We start from the raw sequence: 24600 nt of genomic DNA on the forward strand, positions 1-24600 counted from the left end.
AAGGAACACTTAATCTCACAACCACCTTCTAAGAAGAATGCTATGAGAAAAAATAGACCTTCAAAATAAAGCTAGCCACAAAGAAGTTTATAAACAAAATTGCTAAGACTACGAGTTTTCCTCCTAGTCTTTTCTTAACCATTTTTTTTTTTGGAATGTGAATGCCTAGTTGCATAAGTACGTTGAGTTAGTGGTGTGAACATAACAAGTAAACTCATTTTGTTTAAATCTTAAATCAGTCTCTAGATACAAAATGGGCTCTTCGTACTCGTTTTGCTACTGATGAAGTAGGGTTGTTCAAAATCGAATTGAAACGGTTAATCCGAATCGATAAAAAGTTATTGATTTATAGTATTGGGTTATTATTTAGCGGTTTTGATTTTTTTTTGTTATTGGGTTGTCTGTTCTTAACAATTTGAAATTTTTTCTTAATCGGTTAACCGATAACCCGATAGTAAATTAAATAATTATATTTATACCATTTTGTATATAACGACTTAGAGTTTGATTTCCTACTTTTATTTTTTATTGTCTCAAACACTTTAGTATTTGCTTTTGAGCAAGATGTGACTTGTGAATTCATCTGCATGGTTTATTTGGTTTGTCACCTTGTTTTTAAGTGATTTTCAATGTTTTTGTCTATCAAATCTAAATCGATATTTGAATCGGTAACGATCCAAAACCGATAAATCAATAACCGATAAGTCAATATCTTAATGGTTCTATGACGGCTTAGCATCTCTACAAACCGATAACCAATAAGCCAATTCGATAAACTTCAAAACCGAACCGATCGGTGCTTAAACCAGCAATGAGGAACAATGATAATTAGAATTTCAACTCATATAACTAAAAAAAAAAAGAAGGGGGGGGGGGGAAGCTTTTCAACATTCAAAAACAAAATCAAACCACTCATGATAGTGCATTTTTCGTGGATCTGACATAGGTACATTTCACGCGATATAGTTGATAAAATAATTAAACTTACGTATATAATATTATAATGTCCTATGTATATATTTGTACAAGAAAATTACAAAGGGATTCCAATTGCTTCTTATGGAAATTATGAAGTTGTTTTCAGAGTCCATTCACTGAAGAAATTCAATGGCATTTCATGGCTGTATATGATAGAGGAACAACTTTGTTGTGTTTGTCTTCATATGTTGTAATCACATAGCTTGAGTCATTTACATGATCACTTTCTACTTTCTAACCTTCTCGATGAAAATTCAATTCAAATTCTGAATCTGCCTCTCTATGATTGTGAATGATAGACGAGTTGATTTCATGATTGTGTTAACCTTCATATGTTGTAATCAAATAGCTTAAATCATGTCCGTCTCTTTCTACACTCTTCCCTCCTCGATGAACATTTAATTCAAATTCTGAATCTGTCTCTACGTGATTGTAAATGATGGAGGAGTTAATTTCATGATTGTGTTTACCTTCATATGTTGTAATCAAATAGCTTGAATCATGTCCATCTCTTTCTACTCTCTTCTTTACCTCGCATTCTTGAATCTTACACTTGTAGTAATTTCTATTTGATTTTGCACAAGGATGAATGATCAGAATATGATAAAGCTCGTAAAAAATTAAATTTTACACTTGCTTAATTTTTTAATTTCTATAATTGTTTCACTATAACAATTAACTTTTCGCGCTGACAAATATATGCACATTAACAAAGAACACTAAAATCTTTATCGACATTAGTTAATTACAACCAGATGCAATGTGACTATATATTTTAATTTATTTAACTCTCGATAAAACGAAAAGCCTAAGGTGAGAGGATATGCATTTTGACATTCATTTAGACTTATTTCAACTTGTTGAAATGGTCATGATGATATGTCACTAATGTACTCCACATAGAGAAATATAATTATTATTTAGTGTAGCAAAAGGGAAAAAGAATATCATAGGGACACATGATTAGGAATTATGGTATTATAATGAATCAAAATATAAAATAAAATAATTTAATCATTCAAGTTTTAATTTGATTCATTAAAGAACTAGATAACATGGCAGCTAATCCACATTATCAACCTTCTATTCTAATTTTGTAACTTTCATACTTTTTATATTAAATTAAATTATGTCATAAAATTGAAACAGATGTTAATAATAAAGGATGATAATAATAAAGTATGATATTGAAATATATTGCTGGGTACCCACAAGATTGGGTGCAGTAAAATGCTAAGAGTTGTCCTAATCTTCAATTTAATATTAACAGTAAACAAACAACTTGCTCATTGAGAATTTACATCTTATAAAAAATATTTTTAAAATTCAATTTCCTCTAATTAATTTTAGAAAAAAATATTAATCCAAAGGTAAGGAATCAAGGGCTGTCGAATCCAGAACATGTTCATATTGAGGAACATCGAAAAAAGTGTTTCCTTCGTTTTAATTTGTTTTTTTAGGTTTATTCGAAAAAAATATCTGTTTATTTTTTAATTTTTATGTGACATGTTTAACACTATAAGATTAAAGAGTATTTTTATTGCATTCTATGTACTTATTTTCTAATTTAAGAGTATAAGATTCAAAAAATTTCCCTTACTTTGTTAAATTATGTGTCAAGTCAAAATCAGACAAATAAATTAAACGGAGGGAGTAATAATGTAAAATATGATTAGTGATTAATGTCTACTCTTTTATTCTTGTTGAAGATTGAGACTTCTTTTAAGTACTCTTGTGTTTATTCTTGTTGAAGATTGAGACTTCTTTTAAGTACTCTTGTGTTAATCTCACAGACTTGGTAGATTATAGTGCCAAATAAGTAAAGTAAGCAATTACAAGGAGTTAAGTATAATAATTCGAGGATAAAATGTAGAATTATTTTATCTCACGACGTTTGGTTGGAGGTATTATTAGATAGTCCTTAAATTGTGTATTCCGTCATTTTTTCCTTAGTGATCGGATCTATATATAGCGAAATAACTTATCTCAAAATAAATTATTCTGAAATAACTTATTCCCGACCAAACGATTCCAAAGGCAACTCCCTACTATAAGCCCTCACAAACCTACGTGATAGTCATATTATTTTTTTAAAGGAGGACAATCATATATATAGAATAACATTCAAAAGATTTGCATTAATATTATTAATTGATCATGATATTATATTGTTAAGAGGGGAATGCATGATCTCATAATAATATATTTTACCTCAAATAATTTGTGTTACTTTTCACCTTCTTCTTGCCATACTTCCTCCATTTATATCCATCATCCAAAATCTCAAGTTGAGTCTTTGTTCTAAAAGCAATAACATGTCTTTCATTCTTCTTTATAATTCCCACTTTGGATTTTCTGTAAACAAACATCAAAAACTACATAAACAAATATGTATATATATATATATATACACACACCAATACAATTAAAGAAATATCTAAAATAGATTAATATTGTCTACACGTGAACTTGTGATATAGCTAAACTTAATTCCAGACTAGTTAATGCAAGAATTATAAATATATAAAGAACCGAAATTTCGTATGAAATATAGATAAAAGGTTGTTCGTACATAGCATAGTCTAAATAAATTCACTTAAAATCTTTACTGAACTATGACCGATCATCATATTAGCAAATAAAATAGAATGACTACTAAGTAATTCTTGAGCTTGATGACTTACTCTTTCAAGTGATTGATATTTGGTGGTGTGGCATAAAAGGAAGTGGTAGAACTTGCACTATTGGTACTACTACTACTTATTTCATGCATGGTGGGATTAATATCTAAAAGAGGAGTGCTATTGGAGTTGTTATAGATAGGAACATAATCTACAAGAACATGATCAAGAAAGGAAGAAAATTCAAAATCTTGATCAAGAAAAGTATCTTGAAAATTGTAAGTATAATCTTGATTAGTCATGTGTGAGTAAAGAAAGGGAGAGGTGAAATTAGGGTTTTCTATATGAGGAATGTTTGTTTCTAGGAAATTAGTGGTGTTCATTGTGTTTGGAGAAAAATAATTAGCCATTAAGACCTAAGAATGACTTTAGTAAGAGAGAGAGGGATGACTCTTTATAGAGTGAAAGGTGTGCTTCTATATAGCTTTGTTTTGAGAGAGCTTCCTCACCACTGCACCTTCCTACTAGGATCTATGGTGTTTCCAATTTCTTTATCACCCCCCTCCCCCTCAATATATATATATATATATATATATAAATATAAAACTCATTTTCCAATTGGATCAAACTACGATGGATTTTACTATCGCGATACATATTATCCATTGCAAGATTTGGTATGAATTATATTATCTCACCGCAAAAAACATTAGTATATAAGAGTACATAATTAGAGACATAAACAAAAATCATCAATAGCTAAATAGGTTTAGCGATGGAAAATCACTCTATGGCTAAAAAATGTTTTGTTTTTGTATTGTTGTATATTTTTGTACTTTACTATGCATGAAATTAAAACGTTTACGAATTAATTTCAACCTAATTTAATAATTAAAATAGATAGACTAGATCATATATTCTATGTCAACCCCCAAGATAATGACTTGTCTTTGTTGTCGTAAATAGACTTAGTAATAAAAAGCATATAATATATATATATATATATATACACACTAATACTTGTGCCCAAATAAGGAACCATCCATACAATTTGACTTTGTCACAATTTACTCATCTCATTTTCACGAAAAAGGAGATTTTTTTTTTTAAAAAAAAATAAAACTATAATTTTACTTATACTGATCGACGATGTAAGAATTCTATACTATCAAACTGATTTTGTGTATATAAAAGTAACGTTACGTATATAGGTTAATTTGTAATTTTTTTTTTACAAGTAACATGTTTAATCTATTTTATATTTTATACTTAAACAAAGTAAAATAATATTTATGTCACCGTACTTATTTTTCAATTTATACTTAGGAGCTATCCTTTCATACGTGTCGGTAGGTTGTGAGATGATGAAAAAAGTATTATTTTATTCTTTTGTGGAAAAAAAGTGCATTAATTATTACAAATTTAAGATAAAAAAAAAGGAGAATTAGTTGCCTCCACATAAATATTGATGGACATGTTTTGTTCTTTGCATAGATTACGCATCTTTATCTTGTATGACAGTATTAGTCATAGTCAATTCATATTTATCAACCTATTACGGGTTGAAATATATGGATTTGATGGTTAATTAACGTATATTTTCTGTGTTTTTATAAGTCTCACATCAATGTTGGATCACAAGTCAAGGGATGGGTCAGGTCTTGAGTCGTGGTCGATTTCTAGACATTGGATCCGCATCTTGAGTCTTGATTTAAAAATAAGTCTTAGGCTATTGGTTACAGTCAAATCTTAAATTTCAATTTGATATTGAATTTCGTGTTTGAGCAATCAGTCATGTCGAGTTTTGATAAGGCAGAGGTTGGAATTGGCTGACTGTCAAATTCGGATGCTTGAGCCTCGATGGATGGTAGGAGAGAGGTGTGAAGCAAATCATAGGGGTAGGATGGGGTGGAGAGGAGCCGGAGGTGGACCATTTTTTAAAAATTTGGTTAGCTTAAGAAGAACATGATCCATTTAATTTTAGACTATTTCAATTTAATTCATTTTTATTCGAAGTAACCTTTTGATTGACTTAGGTCTCATTTATTTTCAATAAGATTAAGAGATTTGAATCTGAATACACATCTGAATATTAAGATTTGCATTAAGATTCATGTGTTTTGATCTGAATATACATCTGAATATTAAGATTTGCGTTAAGATTCATGTGTTTTGATTGGACTATACTTTTGAATATTAAGATGTGGCCTGTAACGACCCGCTAGGTCGTTTTGAGAACTAGGACTAGTTTGACTCCTTTTGGAAAATTTAAGGGGGATATTTAAACTATTTGGTAACTACGAGTGCCTAATTGAGGAAATTTTTATTAAATTAGTATATAGTTAATAGTTAGTGGGTCATATATATAATTAATTTAATACCTTTATACTTGACCATGTATTGGATAAATTAGTGGGGTAATTTTATTAATGTATTTAGTTGGTAGTTAAAGAGGATAGTAGTGAAATAAATAGTGGGTCACTTTCACCACTCTTATAATTAGTTATATGATATTTAGGAAAAATTATTCTGTAAAAGGAAAATAAGGGTTTAGCCAAGAGAAATCATATCTGTAGCAGTCACGAAACGATTGTTAAACAAGATTGAAGCGTCGGTTTAAGGTATTCCATGAAATCTTCTTTCCTTTACAAAGAGATATTAATTGATAAGGTAGGAAAATTTATATTATCATGTTTAAACATAATCGAGTTACGATTGTTGTTAGCGTAGGAATTCAGGTTGACTAGTTAATCTGTTATTCTAGAGTTAATATATTGTATATAAGCATTCTAATTACTACCCACAAATTGCTAAGGTTGAGAGTTATAAATCCGATGTTGTTGTTGTCGGTATTGACTAGTTAAGGAATTAATTAACAAACTAGTATTATGTGATGAAGGATTTAGATATTAATTTAGTATGGGTGGCATCAGCCATCAGTTGCTGAATGATGGAAGGAAAAGATTGACAATTAAATTAAAATTATATATATATGGAATATAATTAGAAGTGGGTTATTAATATTGATTATTTATCACTGATGGCTAATGGGACGTGGGGAAATATACTAAGATTATGGCATTGAATGTATTATTATTAAAGGGATAGAAATTGGCCATATTAGTTTGGAGAAAGAAAGAACACAGTCTCGTTCACAGTGCAAATCGTTATTCTCTTATATTGTTTTTTTTTTAATCTATTTATCAAATTAGTTACTAGTTTTTAAGATATTGAGATAGGTAATTAAATATTAGGTGTATATTATATGATTTAACATTGAATCTAGGGTACTTGGAGAGGTTAAGGTTAAGTTCTTAGCTTGAAATTTGATGAATTGGCATATAAATTATACCAAGATTTGGAGTGTAGTTGAAAATATGAGTGAGTTTTAGCGTCTATGATAGACATATAATAATTTGAATGTCTACAAAAATTGCTTACTTACGAATATTGCAAAATTGGTAGATTGGGAACGTTCTGAAACCTTGCGAAAAGGAAAGGAAAAATCTTAAAAGATTCGTGGCACAAGTTCGGCATCTAAGGTATGTTAAGACTTTTTAGACTTGTTGAAGGACGTTTTCCTAATTAAAGATTAAAAATGAAAATAGACAAAGGGGTAAGGGCGAAAGATGGGGGTCTCGTATCAATGGCGTGACGGGCATTGGTACGAGTACCGGTGTTATAAAACGGAAAATTTCTATTATAGAATGTGGGTTGAAATTTGAGAATGCCAAGCATATGGGCATTAGCTGATATATTATTGACTTAAATTCCTTGTGTGATTGTGTTTTATTTATTTCACCCGTATAGTTGTGATTATTGAGATGGTTATGTATTATGTTCATATTGATTGATTGAGATGCATCATCATCCCCTATATTGAATTAATATTGTGCATGTGCATAGACATGAGATTGAGTATAAGTTGGGCACGTGGAGATCGTCCGTGCTGGGGATGGTGAGATGTTAAGATTGTAATTTGGGCACGTGGAGACCGTCCGTGCGAAAATTGTTTGATATTATAATAGTGCGTTGAGATCGTCCGCACAGACACGTGGAGATCGTCCGTGTCGGTATATGGACCTCGCGAGTCCCCCATGGGTCATGAACTCTCGATGTATTTCCGAGGAGTATCATGTATATACGGTTGAGTGAGTACTGGGTATTCTGAGACATATCATTACATGGCATCATATTGCATTGCGTTTCATCCCATCATTCATTCTTGATGACTATATGTTTCGTTTGGTGTTTGGAAAATATTAAATGTTGAATTCCTTATTGATGAAACTTAAATAGTGAGTGTAATATATATATATACTTGTATAATTTAAGAACTTATTTTTTATATAAACTCCCGTCACTACTTCTTCGTTGTCGGTCAATGAGACATACTGGGTACACGTGGTTTCGTACTCATACTACGCTTGTTGCACTCTTTGTGGTGCAGATTCGATTCCGAGTAAGAGCACATCTCGTGGAGCAAATTGAGTCCGGCTTGAAGTTCTTGGAGTTGTGGTGAGCTGCTTGGCTGTTCCGTGGCCCACATCTCCCTCTATCTTTTACTTATTCTGTTATTCAGTATTCAGACAGGATATCCCTTATGTTAGATTTGCCTTTTAGTTTCAGACTTGCATCGTATTTTAGAAGCTCTTGTACTCATGACACCATTTCTTGGGTAGTATTTTTTTTTCAGTTTTCCGCATTCGTACTTATAAGAACTCAGTGTTGGAGATTTGGAAATTTGTTGTCTTTTCACTTCTTGTTAGTTAAGTTTGTTAAAATATGCTGGTTGGCTTACCTATTGGTTGGGAATATAGGTGCCATCACGACTCGTGATTTTGGGTCGTGACAATTTGGTATCAGAGCTCTAGGTTCATCGGTCTCAAGAGTACAAGAGCAATGTCTAGTAGAGTCTTGCGGATCGGTATGAAGACGTCCATACCTATCTTCGAGAGGCTATAGGACATTTAGGAAATATTCTGTTCTTTTATTCCTTATCGTGCACACTTGACCTTGTAGAAATTCTAATCTTGATATCTCATTCTCTCTCAGATGGCGAGGAATCGTACGTCGGCGAGTGGTGGTCAGGATCCTATTCCTGCGCCTGCTTCTGGGAACACTATCCGAGGTAGAGGTAGGGGACGAGCTCGAGGTCGGGGTAGGGGCCGTATTGCAGCACCTGTGGATGGTCAAGTACCAATAGCTACCCAGGGTCGTGATAGGACCGTACCTCCTGATGCAGAGGTTATTCATGGGGATGTGCAAGATCGTGTCGAGGGGGATGGGCCAGCTCAGGCTCCACCCAGTACTATTGTCCCCCCAGTGCTTCAAGATACCTTGGCTCGTATGTTAGGAATCCTAGAGGGGATGGCCCAGGCAGGAGCTTTGCCTGTCACTTCTGATGGCTCACAGACCCGTGTTGGAGGTCAAACTCCAGATCCGATAGTTGCTCCAGATTCTCAGACTCCCAGGACTCAGCCAGCTGCCGCTGTAGCTCCTCGTTTGGATAGTATGGAGTTTCCAGATATGACATCACATTTGGTGAACAGGCCTTCTATGACTATTGATGAGCAAAAGATGTTTGGGAGGTTCAGACTAATGAATCCTCCTACTTATACTGGTGACTTAGCTGAGGATGCATATGAGTTTATAGTTAGTTGTCATGAGAGGTTGCATAATCTTGGATTAGTGGAGTCTCATGGAGTTGACTACACAGCGTTTCAGATGACTGGCTCTGCTAAGCAGTGGTGGAGGGATTATATTAGTAGTAGGCCAGCTGGATCTCATCCACTATCCTGGACTGAGTTTACTCAGGTATTTCTATCCAAATTTGTTCCACGCAGTGAGAGGGAGCGCAAGAGGGCCGAGTTTGAGGGTTTGCAGCAAAATGGTATGTCAGTTGCAGAGTATGAGGGTAAATTTCATGCCTTGGCTAGGCATGCTTCGATGATACTTCCCACAGAGGCTGAGAGAGTGAGGAGGTTTGTTAAGGGGCTGATTATTCCAATTCGTCTAGGAGTTTCTCAGGTTGCTGCTTCTGGTGTTCCATTCCAGAAAGTGGTAGATGCTGCTAAGGAGTTGGAGATGATTCGACGTGAGGGATTTGAGCAGCGAGAGGGCAAGAGGACTCGTTATTCAGGTGATTATGGTGGTGCTCCGCCTAGGAGTCGGGGTTACTTGGGCAGAGGTTATCACCCTCAGTCCAGCAGACCCATTCATGCTGCTATACCAGCGTCTGAGGCTGGTTACGCTGGGCATAACTCTTCGAGCTCGGTACATACTTCGCAGGGTTCATCTTCTAGACCTGTAGTTCGTGGAGGGCATTCTGGTCATTCAGGTTCCTCTCATCAGCCTGCGTCTCGTAGGGGTTGCTTCGAGTGTGGTGATATGGGACACTTTGTGAGAGACTGCCCTAGGACCAGACGTGGTGGCTTACATCAGGGTTCTCAGGCTTCGACTTCCAGGGCTGCACAACCTCCAGCTAGGGGTGGTGCACAGAATGGTAGAGGTGGTTCTCATTCAGGTAGAGGTGGTTCTCCTTCTGGTCGAGGTGGTGGTCGTGGAGGTTCACAATCTGATGGAGGTCGTTCTCACTGTTATGCTTTTCCAGGTAGGCCAGAGGCTGAAGCCTCAGATGCTGTTATCACAGGTATTATTCCGGTTTGTCATCGACCAGCTACTGTATTATTTGATCCAGGCTCTACTTATTCTTATGTGTCCACATATTTTGCTCCTAGTCTGGATATATTGTGTGAGTCTCTTGATTTGCCGATACGTGTTTCTACTCCTGTCGGGGATTCTGTAGTTGTAGATCAAGTGTATCGTTTATGTACTGTTACTTTGATGGGGTATGACACTCATGCAAATTTAAAGGTCTTAGAAATGATAGATTTTGATGTGATTCTTGGTATGGATTGGTTATCTTCTTACCACGCAATTTTAAATTGTCATGCCAAGACCATCACTTTAGCTATGCCTGGAATTCCTATAGTAGAATGGAGAGGTACTCTTAGTCATCCTTCTAAGGGTGTGATATCATTCCTTAAGGCTCGTCAGTTGGTACAGAGAGGATGTTTGGCGTACTTGGCCCACATTCGAGATACTAGTATTGAGACTCCTATGCTTGAGTCTATTCCAGTAGTGAGTGAATTTTCAGAAGTATTTCCGACCGATTTGCCAGGTCTTCCACCAGATCGAGATATTGATTTTTGTATTGATGTGGAGCCAGGCACTCGGCCTATTTCCATTCCTCCTTATCGTATGGCACCGGCTGAATTGAAAGAGTTGAAGGAGCAGTTGCAGGATTTGTTGAGCAAAGGTTTTATTAGACCAAGTGTATCTCCTTGGGGTGCTCCAGTGTTATTTGTGAAGAAGAAAGATGGATCTATGCGTATGTGTATTGACTATCGGCAGTTGAACAAGGTAACCATCAGAAATAAGTATCCGATACCTCGTATTGATGATTTATTTGATCAGTTACAGGGTGCTTCAGTTTTCTCCAAAATTGACTTGAGATCTGGCTATCATCAGCTGAAGGTTAGGGCGGAGGATATCCCTAAGACGGCTTTTCGAACACGTTATGGTCATTACGAGTTTTTGGTGATGTCTTTCGGACTGACTAATGCCCCAGCAGCTTTTATGGACTTGATGAATGGAGTGTTCAGACCGTATTTAGATTCCTTTGTTATTGTCTTCATAGATGATATATTGATATACTCACGCACTAAGGAGGAACATGAGCATCATTTGAGGATTGTTCTTGGGATTCTAAAGGAGAAGAAGCTTTATGCAAAGTTTTCAAAGTGTGAGTTTTGGCTTAGTTCGGTAGCATTCTTGGGACATGTAGTGTCCAAGGAGGGTATCATGGTGGATCCTAAGAAGATTGAGGCGGTTAGAGATTGGGTCAGACCTACTTCAGTTACTGAGATTCGGAGTTTCTTGGGCCTTGCAGGTTATTATCGACGGTTTGTTGAGGGTTTCTCATCCATTGCATCTCCATTAACTAGATTGACACAGAAGGAGGTGACTTTTCAGTGGTCTGACGAATGTGAGGTTAGTTTCCAAAAGCTCAAGACTTTATTGACTACTGCTCCGATTTTGACCCTACCCGTGGAGGGAGAGGGTTTTGTCGTATATTGTGATGCTTCTCGGGTTGGTCTTGGTTGTGTGTTGATGCAGAAGGGAAGGGTGATAGCTTATGCTTCGAGGCAGTTAAAGGTTCATGAGAAGAACTACCCTATTCATGATTTAGAGTTGGCGGCTGTGGTGTTTGCATTAAAGATTTGGAGGCATTATCTTTATGGTGTGCATTGTGAGGTGTTCACGGATCATCGTAGTCTCCAGTATATATTCAATCAGAGGGATCTAAATTTGAGGCAGAGGAGATGGTTGGAGTTGCTCAAAGACTACGATATGACTATTCTTTATCACCCAGGCAAAGCAAATGTTGTAGCAGATGCCTTGAGTCGGAAGGCGGTAAGTATGGGTAGTCTAGCCATGTTACAGGTTGGCGAGCGTCCTTTAGCTAGGGATGTCCAATCCCTGGCCAATAGCTTTGTGAGACTTGATATTTCAGAATCTGGTAAGGTGTTGGCTTATATGGAGGCTAGGTCATCCTTGTTGGAGCAGATTCGGGCTCAACAGTTTGATGATGGTGATTTATGTAAGATTAGGGACAAGGTGTTAAAAGGAGAAGCCAAGGCTGCAATTCTTGATAGTGAGGGAGTTTTGAGGATTAAGGGTCGTATATGTGTTCCTCGTACAGGTGATTTGACTAGATTGATCATGGAGGAGGCTCATAGTTCGAGGTACTCTATTCATCCGGGGGCTACTAAGATGTATCGTGACTTGAAGCAACATTATTGGTGGTGTCGTATGAAGAGGGACATAGTAGATTTTGTATCTCGATGTTTGAATTGTCAGCAAGTGAAGTATGAACACCAAAAGCCTGGAGGTATGACTCAGAGGATGCCCATACCTGAGTGGAAGTGGGAGCGCATTGCTATGGACTTTGTGGTAGGGTTGCCACGTACCTTGGGTAAGTTTGATGCTATATGGGTCATCGTGGATCGACTGACTAAGTCTGCACACTTTGTACCAGTTCAGACTACCTATAACTCAGAAAGGTTAGCCAAGATTTATATTCGGGAGATAGTTCGGTTGCATGGGGTTCCTATATCTATTATTTCAGATCGTGGCACCCAATTTACATCTCATTTCTGGCGGTCTATGCAGAAAGAGTTGGGCACTCGGGTGGATCTTAGTACAGCCTTTCACCCTCAGACTGATGGTCAGTCTGAGCGGACTATTCAGGTTCTTGAGGACATGTTGCGGGCGTGTGTGATTGACTTTGGTGGTCAGTGGGATCAGTTCTTGCCTTTAGCGGAGTTTGCTTACAATAATAGTTATCACTCGAGCATTGAGATGGCACCATTTGAGGCTCTGTATGGTAGGAGATGTCGATCTCCAATTGGCTGGTTTGATGCATTTGAGGTTAGACCATGGGGTACAGATTTGTTGAGGGAGTCCTTGGACAAGGTCAAGTTGATCCAAGATAGACTTCTCATGGCTCAGAGTAGGCAAAAGAGTTATGCAGATCGAAAGATTCGTGATTTAGAGTTTATGGTTGGAGAGAGGGTTTTATTGAAGGTTTCACCCATGAAGGGTGTGATGAGGTTTGGAAAGAAGGGCAAGTTGAGCCCAAGGTATATTGGTCCTTTCGAGATTGTTGAGCGTATTGGTGAGGTGGCGTATCAGTTGGCTTTGCCACCTGGTTTGTCAGGTGTTCATCCTGTATTTCATATTTCCATGCTTAAGAAGTATCATCAGGGTGGTGATCATGTGATTCAATGGGATTCAGTGTTACTTGATCAGAATTTGACTTTTGAGGAAGAGCCGATCTCCATTTTGGATAGACAAATTCGGAAGCTAAGGTCCAAGGAGATTGCTTCAGTAAAGGTTCAGTGGAAGCATCGTCCAGTGGAGGAGGCTACATGGGAGACAGAGTCAGACATGAGGAGTAAATATCCTCATCTTTTTGAGCGTTCAGGTTAGCTCTTTTCTTTTCCCGTTCGAGGACGAACGTTTGTTTAAGTGGTAGGTGATGTAACGACCCGCTAGGTCGTTTTGAGAACTAGGACTAGTTTGACTCCTTTTGGAAAATTAAAGGGGTATTTTTAAACTATTCGAAGACTAAGAGTATTTAGTTGATAAAAAATTTAGTGAAGAATTAATATAGTTAATAGTTAGTGGGTCATACTCATAATTTATTTAATATCTTTATACTTGACCTATATATTGATTTAAGTTAGTGGGATTAGTTTATTTATTATACTTAATTAACATTAGAAAGGCAGAAAATAAAAAGGGTTAGAAACTACCTAAGCGGCGATAATCAACCTACAGACGGGAAGACTTCACTCAGGTAAAGGTTTTCAACGTTAGTTCTTTGTAATGGGATTTAAGATACTGGGTGTTGAAATAATGTGTGTGGGAACGTAAAAATCAAAAAGGGAAGTTGGGGGAAGTTTTCAATTTGGTGGTATTTTACGTGGAAATTAATTGGGTAATGGGCAAACTTTATAATGAATAGATAGTGCAATTAAGAGCTTAATTATATTTTGAAATTTGTATATGATTGGATGATCTTAATATTAGTAGGAATTTCTGGAAGTATTTTTGGGTTGAAACAAATTAATGGATAAGTCAATTCTGGATTTGTTGTTGTTCGATGTGGTCCCTGGGATGTAAATAAATTTTTAGTTTGTTATTAGGAATGAATAAATAGGATGGATGAAAAGTGAAGTAAAGGGAAAATTTTACCTTTTTAATACTCATGCGATGCTTCTGGTTTTGCAATCAGTGGTTCGAGTTAGATATTATTTTTTTTGTCTCAAAAATTACCAATTAAATTATTAGTTATTGGATTAGAAAATATAATGTATGAATATGGTATCCTGTCGTGTGGTATTGTATTGAGTATTATTAGATTATAGGGGAAGAAGATTAATGGAGTAAGTAATTAATTATATTGATCAAGTTTCTGGGGATAAGCATTTAAGGACGTGAAATTGTTAATTTTCACAGAAGCTGGAAAGGTAATCACGTTCATGAACTATAATAGAAGGAGGGAATTATTTATATAAATTATACCAAGCCTAATCATTGAATAATGATTAGGCATAATCACTTATGAATAAATGAAAAAAAAAAGAAAAGAAAAGATCATTGGCAATCATATACGTCTGCACATAAGTGGGAATCTTTGTAGTTCCCTGGTCACTTTATTTTATTTTAAATTTTTCATATAATTTACTCCTTGAAGTTTAATATATATATGGGTATAGCTAATCAATTTTGGTGGTATCGTCTTGATGAATATCATTAAATTCATGATATTTAGATGAGTTGAGGCTTAACTCTAGGCTTGAAATTTGACAAGTATGATAATTTTGGCATTAAAACTATATCAAGATTTGAAGTTTAGTTAGAAATATGAGTGAGTTTTAGGGTCTATGATAGGCATATAAGAATTTGAATGTCTACAAACTCGCTTACTTACGTATATTGCATCATTGGTAGATCGTGAACATTCTGAAACTTTGCGAAAAGGGAAGGAACTATCTTGAGGATTCGTGACACGAGCTCGGACTTGAGGTATGTTAAGACTTTTAGACTTGTTGAAGGACATTTTCCTAATTAAAGAAAAAAAAATGGAAATAGACAAGGGGTAAGGGCGAAAGATGGGGGTCTCGTAACAATGGTGTGACGGGCATTGGTACGAGTACCGGTGTTATAAAACGGAAAGTTACTACTATATAATGTGGATTGTAATTTGAGAATTTCCAAAGCATATGTGCATTAGCTGATATACTATTGACTTGAAATTTTGTGTGATTGTGTTTTCTTTATTACACCCGTATAGTTGTGATAATTGAGGTGGTTATGTATTTGTTGATATTGATTGAGTGAGATGCATCATTATCCCCTTATATTGAAACAATATTGTATACATACATTAACATGAGATTGAGTATAAGTTGGGCACGTGGAGATCGTCCGTGCAGGGGATGGTGAGATGTTAAGATTGTAATTTGGGCACGTGGAGACCGTCCGTGCGAAAATTGTTTGATATTATGATAGTGCGTTGAGATCGTCCGCACAGACACGTGGAGATCGTCCGTGTCGGTATATGGACCTCGCGAGTCCCCCATGGGTCATGAACTCTCGATGTATTTCCGAGGAGTATCATGTATATACGGTTGAGTGAGTACTGGGTATTCTGAGACATATCATTACATGGCATCATATTGCATTGCATTTCATCCCATCATTCATTCTTGATGACTATATGTTTCGTTTGGTGTTTGGAAAATATTAAATGTTGAATTCCTTATTGATGAAACTTAAATAGTGAGTGTAATATATATATATACTTGTATAATTTAAGAACTTATTTTTTTATATAAACTCCCGTCACTACTTCCTCGTTGTCGGTCAATGAGACATACTGGGTACACGTGGTTTCGTACTCATACTACGCTTGTTGCACTCTTTGTGGTGCAGATTCGATTCCGAGTAAGAGCACATCTCGTGGAGCAAATTGAGTCCGGCTTGAAGTTCTTGGAGTTGTGGTGAGCTGCTTGGCTGTTCCGTGGCCCACATCTCCCTCTATCTTTTACTTATTCTGTTATTCAGTATTCAGACAGGATATCCCTTATGTTAGATTTGCCTTTTAGTTTCAGACTTGCATCGTATTTTAGAAGCTCTTGTACTCATGACACCATTTCTTGGGTAGTATTTTTTTTCAGTTTTCCGCATTCGTACTTATAAGAACTCAGTGTTGGAGATTTGGAAATTTGTTGTCTTTTCACTTCTTGTTAGTTAGGTTTGTTAAAATATGCTGGTTGGCTTACCTATTGGTTGGGAATATAGGTGCTATCACGACTCGTGATTTTGGGTCGTGACATGGCCTCTAAATCTGAACACTAAATAATTAATAGTGTTTGTTTTCAATATCTGAATGTGCATGTGAAATTAACATTAAATCAATAAAATATCATAAAACTTTCAATTCAACAAAATATATGCTTTTGATAAAAAAAAAAATAATAATCAAGATTTGAAAGTACAATTTTTTTTTCATTCAAAAACCTTGATAAACGTCAATACACCAAAAGTGTTCTTGACACAATCAATACAAGAAAATTATTAATATAAAAAAAAATTAAAAAGATTTATGAAAACTTACCAGTTCAAGAGAGAAAATGGTGTTTAATTGAGAAGAAAGAAAGTTTTTAGTTATGATAAAAAGAAATGCTTAAAGCAGAGAGACGATAAATTATTAATTGCTAAATTATTAAATAAGTCTGAATGTTATTAAGAATCTACTACAATCTAATTCATTCAGAACTCTTCAGACTCATTAAAAAGCTTTTTAAAAAATAAAACAAAGAATCTTAATGAGCTGAATCTGAATGATTCAGATCCAGACCTAAAAACCTTCGATATGCAATAAGACAACAAAAAAAGTAAGAGGAAAAATTGCAAGTCATCTCAAGTCAATGCTTTTAAAATTTATTCACATGTCAATTTTCAAAAGGTAAAGTAAACAAAACAAGAAGATGATTAGGAAACATGTACGTACTTTAAGGTGCATAAAGAGTGAAATTTATCTTATATCTCATTAATTCCATTCAAAATAATATTCAATTATCACGTTATTAATGAGAATTATATGATGGAGATATATTATATATTAAACCATTGACTCTATAAGTTTTAAGTTCTATTTTTATATAATATTCAATTTTCTTTATGGAATATTTTATATATAAAAAAAAAGGATAAATTAGCTATCTATTAAAATCAATCGTATTACAGTTGAGGAGATAAATAAATAAATAATAGAAGTGTGTTCTCTCAATATCTTAATCTTTTAGGTGAGATGATTACACATTTTAATATGATATTAGAACAAACAGAAATTTGGAGATTGAAAAAAAAACACTTCAATTAATTTTGTCTTAATACATTGTATAATTGATTTCTAGAAGCAAATCAATATGAATTTAATATCTTCATGCCCTTTGACTAATATTTGCTTAGTTTTAGCCATTATAATGTTTAGTCTTTCTAATAAATGAAGTAGTAATTAACAATAACCAAACAATTCTTAGTATAATCATTTCATGCATGCATCCATAAAACACGTTTTGTACCCAAAAATATCCACAAAACTCATTTCCTTGGAGCTTCTATATTCCATCAAAAAGTAAAAAAGCAAAAAAAAATTGTCTAGCGATCTTTTATTAATAATAATAGTTTAAAAAAAAGAGTTCTCAATAGGAATATGTACAATCAAGGATTATCAGTATTGAGGTAATGAGGCGAACTCCTTTTTGTTATGAATAGTTCTTCCATTGTTCGCAGTTGAAAACAGATAAAGTCGAAACTCCTTTTATTAGGTATATACGATCTAATATTATTAATAAATATTGTAATCAATCTCTACCCTCCTTCTCATATACTAGCTAGTAGACTCAGTGAAGGAGCTAGAATTTTCAATAAGGTGGTTCAAAATCTGAAAAATAGACACATGAAATAATCGAAGTAAATTCGAATCTAAAATATCTACTTAAAAAGTTATTTTAATCATATATATATTATATAAGTTTCCGTCAAAAAGGATTCAAATGAACCCCCGAATAGTAAGGTGACTCCGCCACTAGTCATGCTCTGTCACTCTCTTGTACTAATGCTAACTAAGTTATACTAATATATTACCATCTTTGTACCCAAAAAAAAGAACTATCACGAAGAAAAAAGAGCTAAAAAAAAATAATATTAGATATCCTATGATAATAACAAAGTTTATTATATATTCTATGATCGTAATTTCTTGAAAAACTGAAAATCATAATTTTCTATTTAATGATTATATTATACGCAACTTTGTTGCTTATTTTGTTGCAAGGTTTGCAACCGACAATTTATTTATTTTATTTTTTTGAAATATTAGCTACGAGCATATATAAGACAAATTAAACCGTGTACAAATCAATTATATAAAAATACAAAAAAATTTAATATTATATGTGACTTTTATTCTCCTTTACTATATGGTCTTTCAGTTTACTGTGTCTTACACATCACCTTCAAAGAAGACTTATATTAGCTGTCATAATTAGACTATAAACCAAAAAAAAAATAATGAAAAAATAGATAAATATCTCTCTAACCTAATATTGAATTTTTGACTACACATTTATATTTTACGAAAGTTCTATTACCCTTCTGAGTTTTTTAAAAACAAAATATATATCACCCTGAAACTAGACAATCATATTCTCAATATGTAGTGATGTACACTCGCGCCAGCTGTTATTTATTATCACGTCAGCTGTTATTTATTATTATTTATATTTTATTTTTTTTCTTTTTATCACTTTTTTCATTAATTACAAAAATATGTATACTTTTTTGTTCCTCCTCCTTCTTCTTCTTCTTATTCTTTTTTTGTTTTTCATTCCCTTCCTAATTTCAAATCACTCACCCTAGAAAAAAATCAAAGTTATTTTTATTATCATTTTTTCATATTTCATAGCATCCTTCAAACACCTTGACAAGATTGATAATTCATCTCTTTTTTTAAAAAAAAGAAAAAATTATTATGTTATTTCTTTGTCTTCATGACATTAAATTTGTAATACTTTATTTACGATTTTGCGATGTTTAAATTCTTGGGTCTTCACCAAACAACAATAGAGATTGAATATAAGATCTGATGGTTGATGTATGTTACTAACTCAAAATCGGTTAGAAAGTAGATTAATGGTGTTGATATATGAAATAACTTCAGATTGATAAAATGGAAGAAAAGTTGGATGATGACCCAAATTATATACCCAAAACATATGTTTGGTTGGTTTATGAAATTTATGATCGAAAAATCTATTATATAGTCATAATTGTTTTGATTGACTTGATTTCTCCAATAATTTAAAAAAAATTCTAATAATAGAATGAATTTTTATGATGGAAGGTGTTTAATAATTTCATTTTTTTCTAATTTTATTTTTGATGATTTGCAGCGTTAGTTTGTGGAAACTAGTGAAGCAAATTCTAAAAAAATATTAGAAGATGGACAAAAAATGTGATTAGTGCAATGATGGTGGTTCAAGGTGGAGGAAATGATGGTGGAGTGAATCTTGAGTAATGAGAAACAGAGGGGGAAAAAAGAAAAGAAACAACAAACTTAATGAGAAAAGTAAAAATATATATATCAAATAAAAGTTAAATTTAAAAATATTATTACAATATTATTTATTAATTCTGCTGACTTTCACATGCCTCCAAGAGAGTGAGAACACTCTCTATGTCATATCAGCATCTAAGGGTGTAATTATTCAGTTTTAAAATAGTTTAGGGGGGTGATAGGATTCTCGCAAAGTATAAGTGTGTAGTCAAGAATTCGGTAATAGGTTAGAGAGGTGTTTGTCTATTTTTTCAAAAAAAAATGAAGCTCAAAGTTGTATCCTAAAAAGGGACCATTTCTAAAATATTTCCACCACTAGTTTTAATTTGTGATGTTTCATTTTTTTTAAAGTCATATTTTATGAAATTTGATCAATATTTTAAGATATAATAATTATAATTTATAATATTTTTTGTATAATTTTTAAATATATGTAGAAATTTAAATATCGAATTAATCTGATTCAATTTTACTTTAAAAATTACTCAAATTAATTGTGGTGAAAAGTGAATGGAAAGAGTACTATAATTTCTATCCATAAAACTTTCTAATAAAAGAAGCCAGCTCTTATTTAGTTCTGGTTTTGTTGATTTTTTTTTTTCATTTGGAATTAAAATTAGGAGAACTTTTTTAAAAGATACTATTATATTTAGACTCAATTAGAGACTTATAGTTATAATTTGCTTAATTGTGAATTATAACTACTTGTGAGGGGAGGAGAGAGACGAGCGAGATTTGGAAGAAAGAAAATAGAGGTGAGAGGTTGAATACCTACCGTATCAGGTTGTATTAGAAATACAATTGATAAAACTGATTTGTATTCATTTTATGAGGAGAGTGACGAGCGAGATCGAAAAAAGGGGGAGATCGAGCAAGATAGAGAGAGGGAGAAGAGATGATGAATACATGTTATATTCATTGTATCACGAATACAGTTAATACAAAATACAAAGATTTGTTAGGCCATAATTTTTTTTTTAAAAAAATCGTATTCAATCAAACACCATCACATAAATTAAAGGAGTAACAAAATATAAGATATGTAATTATCAGTTAAATTTTACCGGATGAAATTATAGAGGTAAAATATTTTTTCCACTTACAACATTGTTTCTCATAGCTAATCAACTATAAGACATTGTAAATTGAGAGAATTTGACATATATCACACACCATATATTACAAATGAAATAATATAATGTCCTATATAAATTTGCACACTAGCTAAAATCACAAAAGTATTAGTTGTGGTTGGGAATCTAGTAATTAACAAAGTAGTTTCTTGGTTCAATGAACTAGAACTTGCTTAATCTTTGTCATCTTCCTCGATGAAAATTCAGTTCAAATTCTGAATTCACTTCTGTATGGTTGTAAATGATAGAGGAGTAGATTTCATGATTGTGTTTGCCTTCATATGTAGTAATCAAATAGCTTGAATCATGTCCATCTCTTTCTACTCTCTTCTTTATCATACATCCTCGAATTGAACACTTGTAGTAATTCCTATTTGATTGTACAAAACAAAAATGAATATATTATATCGAGCTAGAGTCTGCTATATGAATCCTTTTTATATATATATATGTAAGATATCATGATATTTATATGCAATCTGATGCTCATTATGTTGGGTTTAATTTCTTGTAAACAAGCTAAGTATTATTTCAACTTACTGTTACATATTGGGTGTCCTTGTTATCTGTACTACTTTCAAGTTTCAACTCTTCAAAAATGGTTGGAATATCATGAAATTCATATTCACCACAAGTTTATTTCATATGGTCATGATATTGTTGTCTAATCTATATCACTAAAATATTTAAAATAATAACTTTGGAGAATTTCTTAACAAACAACAAAATTCAAAGAATATTTATAAAGCCTATCATTTCAGAATAGAACGATATATCTTACCCACCGGTGTCGTAGAAAAATGAAAGGGAACCCTCAATTTACCGACAACAAAGGAAAGTATGAACAAGTGTTAACTCCGCAAGGTTAAAGCCCTTTCGAAAAGTTTGGGGGCCCCAACATCGGGTGAGACGGGCCTGCTCTGATACCATATGAAATTAGGTCTTAGGCCTAACTCACACCCCAAAAGCTAGCTCGAATGGAGGTGGATTGTTCAAGTCATATAAGGAGTCCACCCATCTCATTAACCACCGATGTGGAACTTTTGTCAGTCTTTAACAACAACCTTTTCGAATAGTCGTCACAACTTTTTGAAAAAGTTACAACACTTCGAAAAGTCACAATTCTTCAAAAAAAAAAAGTCACAACTCTTCAGAAAAATTGCTAACCCTTCATTTAACCTAAAGTACTCCATTTATAAAGAAGTCTTAACGAATCCACAATCCTCAAAAGTTGCTACAAGGGAAAATGTGTCTTTGAGAATTTCCTTGAGCATTTATACTAAGGTTTTTTGAACAAGAATGGAAAACTTGGAGTGCTGGTCTTCGAGCCACCTTAGGCCTTCATTGTTTTTGTTTACCCTTAATAAATATCTTAATCTGAATTATTAAATGTGTTTATTTTTTCTAATTTAAATAGATTAAACGATTAATATCTATAACAAAGTTTTAATATAGTTACATCAGGGAGAGGTAAATCAAGTGACAAACACACTAGTTAAGGAAGGATCTACGATTCAACAAATCAACTTTTTTGTGCAATGAACAATTCGATTGTCATCATCATTAATCACCATTTACAATCACTATTATCAACCACCAATCATCTACGACAATCATCACAATTAGTCATCACCATATATCACCAATCACCATTAACTACTACTATTGTCCACCACAAATTTTAGTTCACATGACCAACAACAATCATTGTTATTAATCAATATTGTCAGTTATCAACACCACTAGCTACTATCCAGAGCCGCCACCATACCCATCACAACCCTTATCGGTGCCACAACCACCATCACTAGCCATCATCAACTTCGGGATGCCCTATAATTTTTTGAAATACTTTATCAATTTACTATTTTATTTAATTTTTATATTTATTAATTTTTAAATGAAAACAAATTTTATGTATTCCAATGTATCACAAACAATATTAATTATTTAGTACTATTAAGATCATAGTTTTCTTAAATTGATGATCATATTGGTTATGAGATGGACATGCATAAGCTCATAATTTATAATTTACCTTAAATATTTTTGGTTACTTTTCACCTTCTTCTTGCCATACTTTCTCCATTTATATCCATCATCCAAGATCTCAAGTTGAGTCTTTGTTCTTAAAGCAATAACATGTCTTTCATTATTCTTGATCTCTTTCTTTATGATCCCCTCTTTAGATTTTCTGTAAAAGGTAAAGACATCAAGAAATATATGTATATAAACCAACAATTATTCTTTAAAAAAATAAAATTAAGATCATATAACACGAGCTTGTTATATAGCTGAGTTGGTTTCTCATATGATTACTCAACTAATACTAATTATCTCGTAAAGTCACGTTTCTTCTTAGATTTCAATTTTCTTAATTCAACAAAGTGACCATATAATTAGTAATCAACTATGATATAACTATGTACATCTGATTCAACTATAAATATAGAACCAAGATCGACTCCTAAGTAATATAAAAGAATATCATAGTCCAATCGATCTTTACTGAACTATGACAAGCCATCATATCAACAGAATTTTTGAACTTAATGCTCGAAAAATAAATATGACTATAAAAATTCTTGCCCAAGATCTTCTTAGCTTGATGACTTACTCTTTCAAGTGATTCATGTTTGGTGGTGTGGCATAATAGGAATTAGAAGAACTTCCATTATAACTATAATCTTGAGTCATCAAATGTGAGTTATCATTTTCTAAAATACAAGTATTGAAGTTATTATTATTGGTAGGAGAATAATCAACAAAAAGTTGATCAAGAAATGAAGAAAATTCAAAATCTTGAAAATTATTATTATAACTAAAATCTTGAGTCATCATATGTGAGTGGAAGAGGGGAAAAGTAAAATTAGGGTTTCCTATATGAGGAAAAGTACTTGTTTCTAGGAAGGTGGAGTTCATTGTGTTTGGAGAAAGAATAATTAGCCAATAAGACCTAAGAAAGACTTTTCAAGAGAAGAGTGACTTTGGTAGAATGGTGATGTGCTTCTACATATAGCATTTTATAATTTTTTTTTTGTTTTAAGAGAGCTTCCTCACCACCTTCCTAGTAGGATCTATGGAATTTCAAAGTTATTTTATACGTCGTTCAGTATTCGATATCCACATTAAAATCTAATTTAATTTAAATTTGTAGTTGAGATTATAAAACGCACCATGAAAGAGGAATTTCAACTTTATTTATTTATTTATTTTCTCTAATTATTCAATCTTCAAATAAATACTGATCCAATCAATTAAATTTACACTATAAAATTTATGTAAATTATACGATTTTTTTTGCTTAGGGCCTTGTTTAACGGGGAAAGCATCTTTACACCATGAAATTCACTCCTTAAACACAAAATCAGAGACGCATTAAATTTTAATTTGTAGCTAAAAAGCAAAAATTTCATAATAAATCTCATTTATCTATGGATTAGCAACAAATCATAAGAAATTCAAACGAACTTTTTAGCGACAAACCATAAGAAATTCAATCTTTTTAGCAACGAATTAGCTTGGAATTATCGATAGCTATTCCACGTTTACTTATAGTGAATTTCTATGTTAATTTCCACATCTCAAAATAGAAATTTTTGGTTAAGGG

At 33.3% G+C, this 24600-nt stretch overlaps 2 protein-coding genes across 2 annotated transcripts; both read right to left on the reverse strand.

Annotated features, from left to right (window-relative positions):
- Window positions 1-1052: 1052 nt before the first annotated feature.
- Window positions 1053-3982, reverse strand: LOC107006560 (probable WRKY transcription factor 51). The gene is made up of 3 exons (XM_015205081.2): window positions 3663-3982; window positions 3190-3333; window positions 1053-1543 (listed from the first exon to the last, which is right to left on the reverse strand). Exons 1-3 carry the CDS (start codon window positions 3980-3982, stop codon window positions 1300-1302), a joined length of 708 nt encoding a protein of 235 aa, XP_015060567.1. The 3' UTR covers window positions 1053-1299.
- Window positions 3983-20998: 17016 nt separating this feature from the next.
- On the reverse strand, window positions 20999-23966 carry LOC107006046 (probable WRKY transcription factor 51). The gene is made up of 3 exons (XM_015204688.2): window positions 23608-23966; window positions 23029-23184; window positions 20999-21360 (listed from the first exon to the last, which is right to left on the reverse strand). Exons 1-3 carry the CDS (start codon window positions 23910-23912, stop codon window positions 21174-21176), a joined length of 648 nt encoding a protein of 215 aa, XP_015060174.1. The 5' UTR covers window positions 23913-23966; the 3' UTR covers window positions 20999-21173.
- Window positions 23967-24600: the final 634 nt, after the last annotated feature.

Source organism: Solanum pennellii, chromosome 12, assembly GCF_001406875.1.
Source record: "Solanum pennellii chromosome 12, SPENNV200".
Lineage (NCBI taxonomy): Eukaryota > Viridiplantae > Streptophyta > Magnoliopsida > Solanales > Solanaceae > Solanum > Solanum pennellii.

Bases quoted from the DNA above. Each gene is read 5' to 3' on its own strand.
- LOC107006046 (XM_015204688.2), bottom strand. From the start codon at position 23,912: ATGAACTCCACCTTCCTAGAAACAAGTACTTTTCCTCATATAGGAAAC. The intron at 23,185-23,607 runs GTAAGTCATCAA...TACCTTTTACAG, and splicing joins AACATGAATCACTTGAAAGA to AAAATCTAAAGAGGGGATCA. The intron at 21,361-23,028 runs GTAAATTATAAA...ACAATCAAATAG, and splicing joins AGTAACCAAAAATATTTAAG to GAATTACTACAAGTGTTCAA.
- LOC107006560 (XM_015205081.2), bottom strand. From the start codon at position 3,982: ATGAACACCACTAATTTCCTAGAAACAAACATTCCTCATATAGAAAAC. The intron at 3,334-3,662 runs GTAAGTCATCAA...GTTTGTTTACAG, and splicing joins AATATCAATCACTTGAAAGA to AAAATCCAAAGTGGGAATTA. The intron at 1,544-3,189 runs GTAAAATATATT...AAAATCAAATAG, and splicing joins AGTAACACAAATTATTTGAG to AAATTACTACAAGTGTAAGA.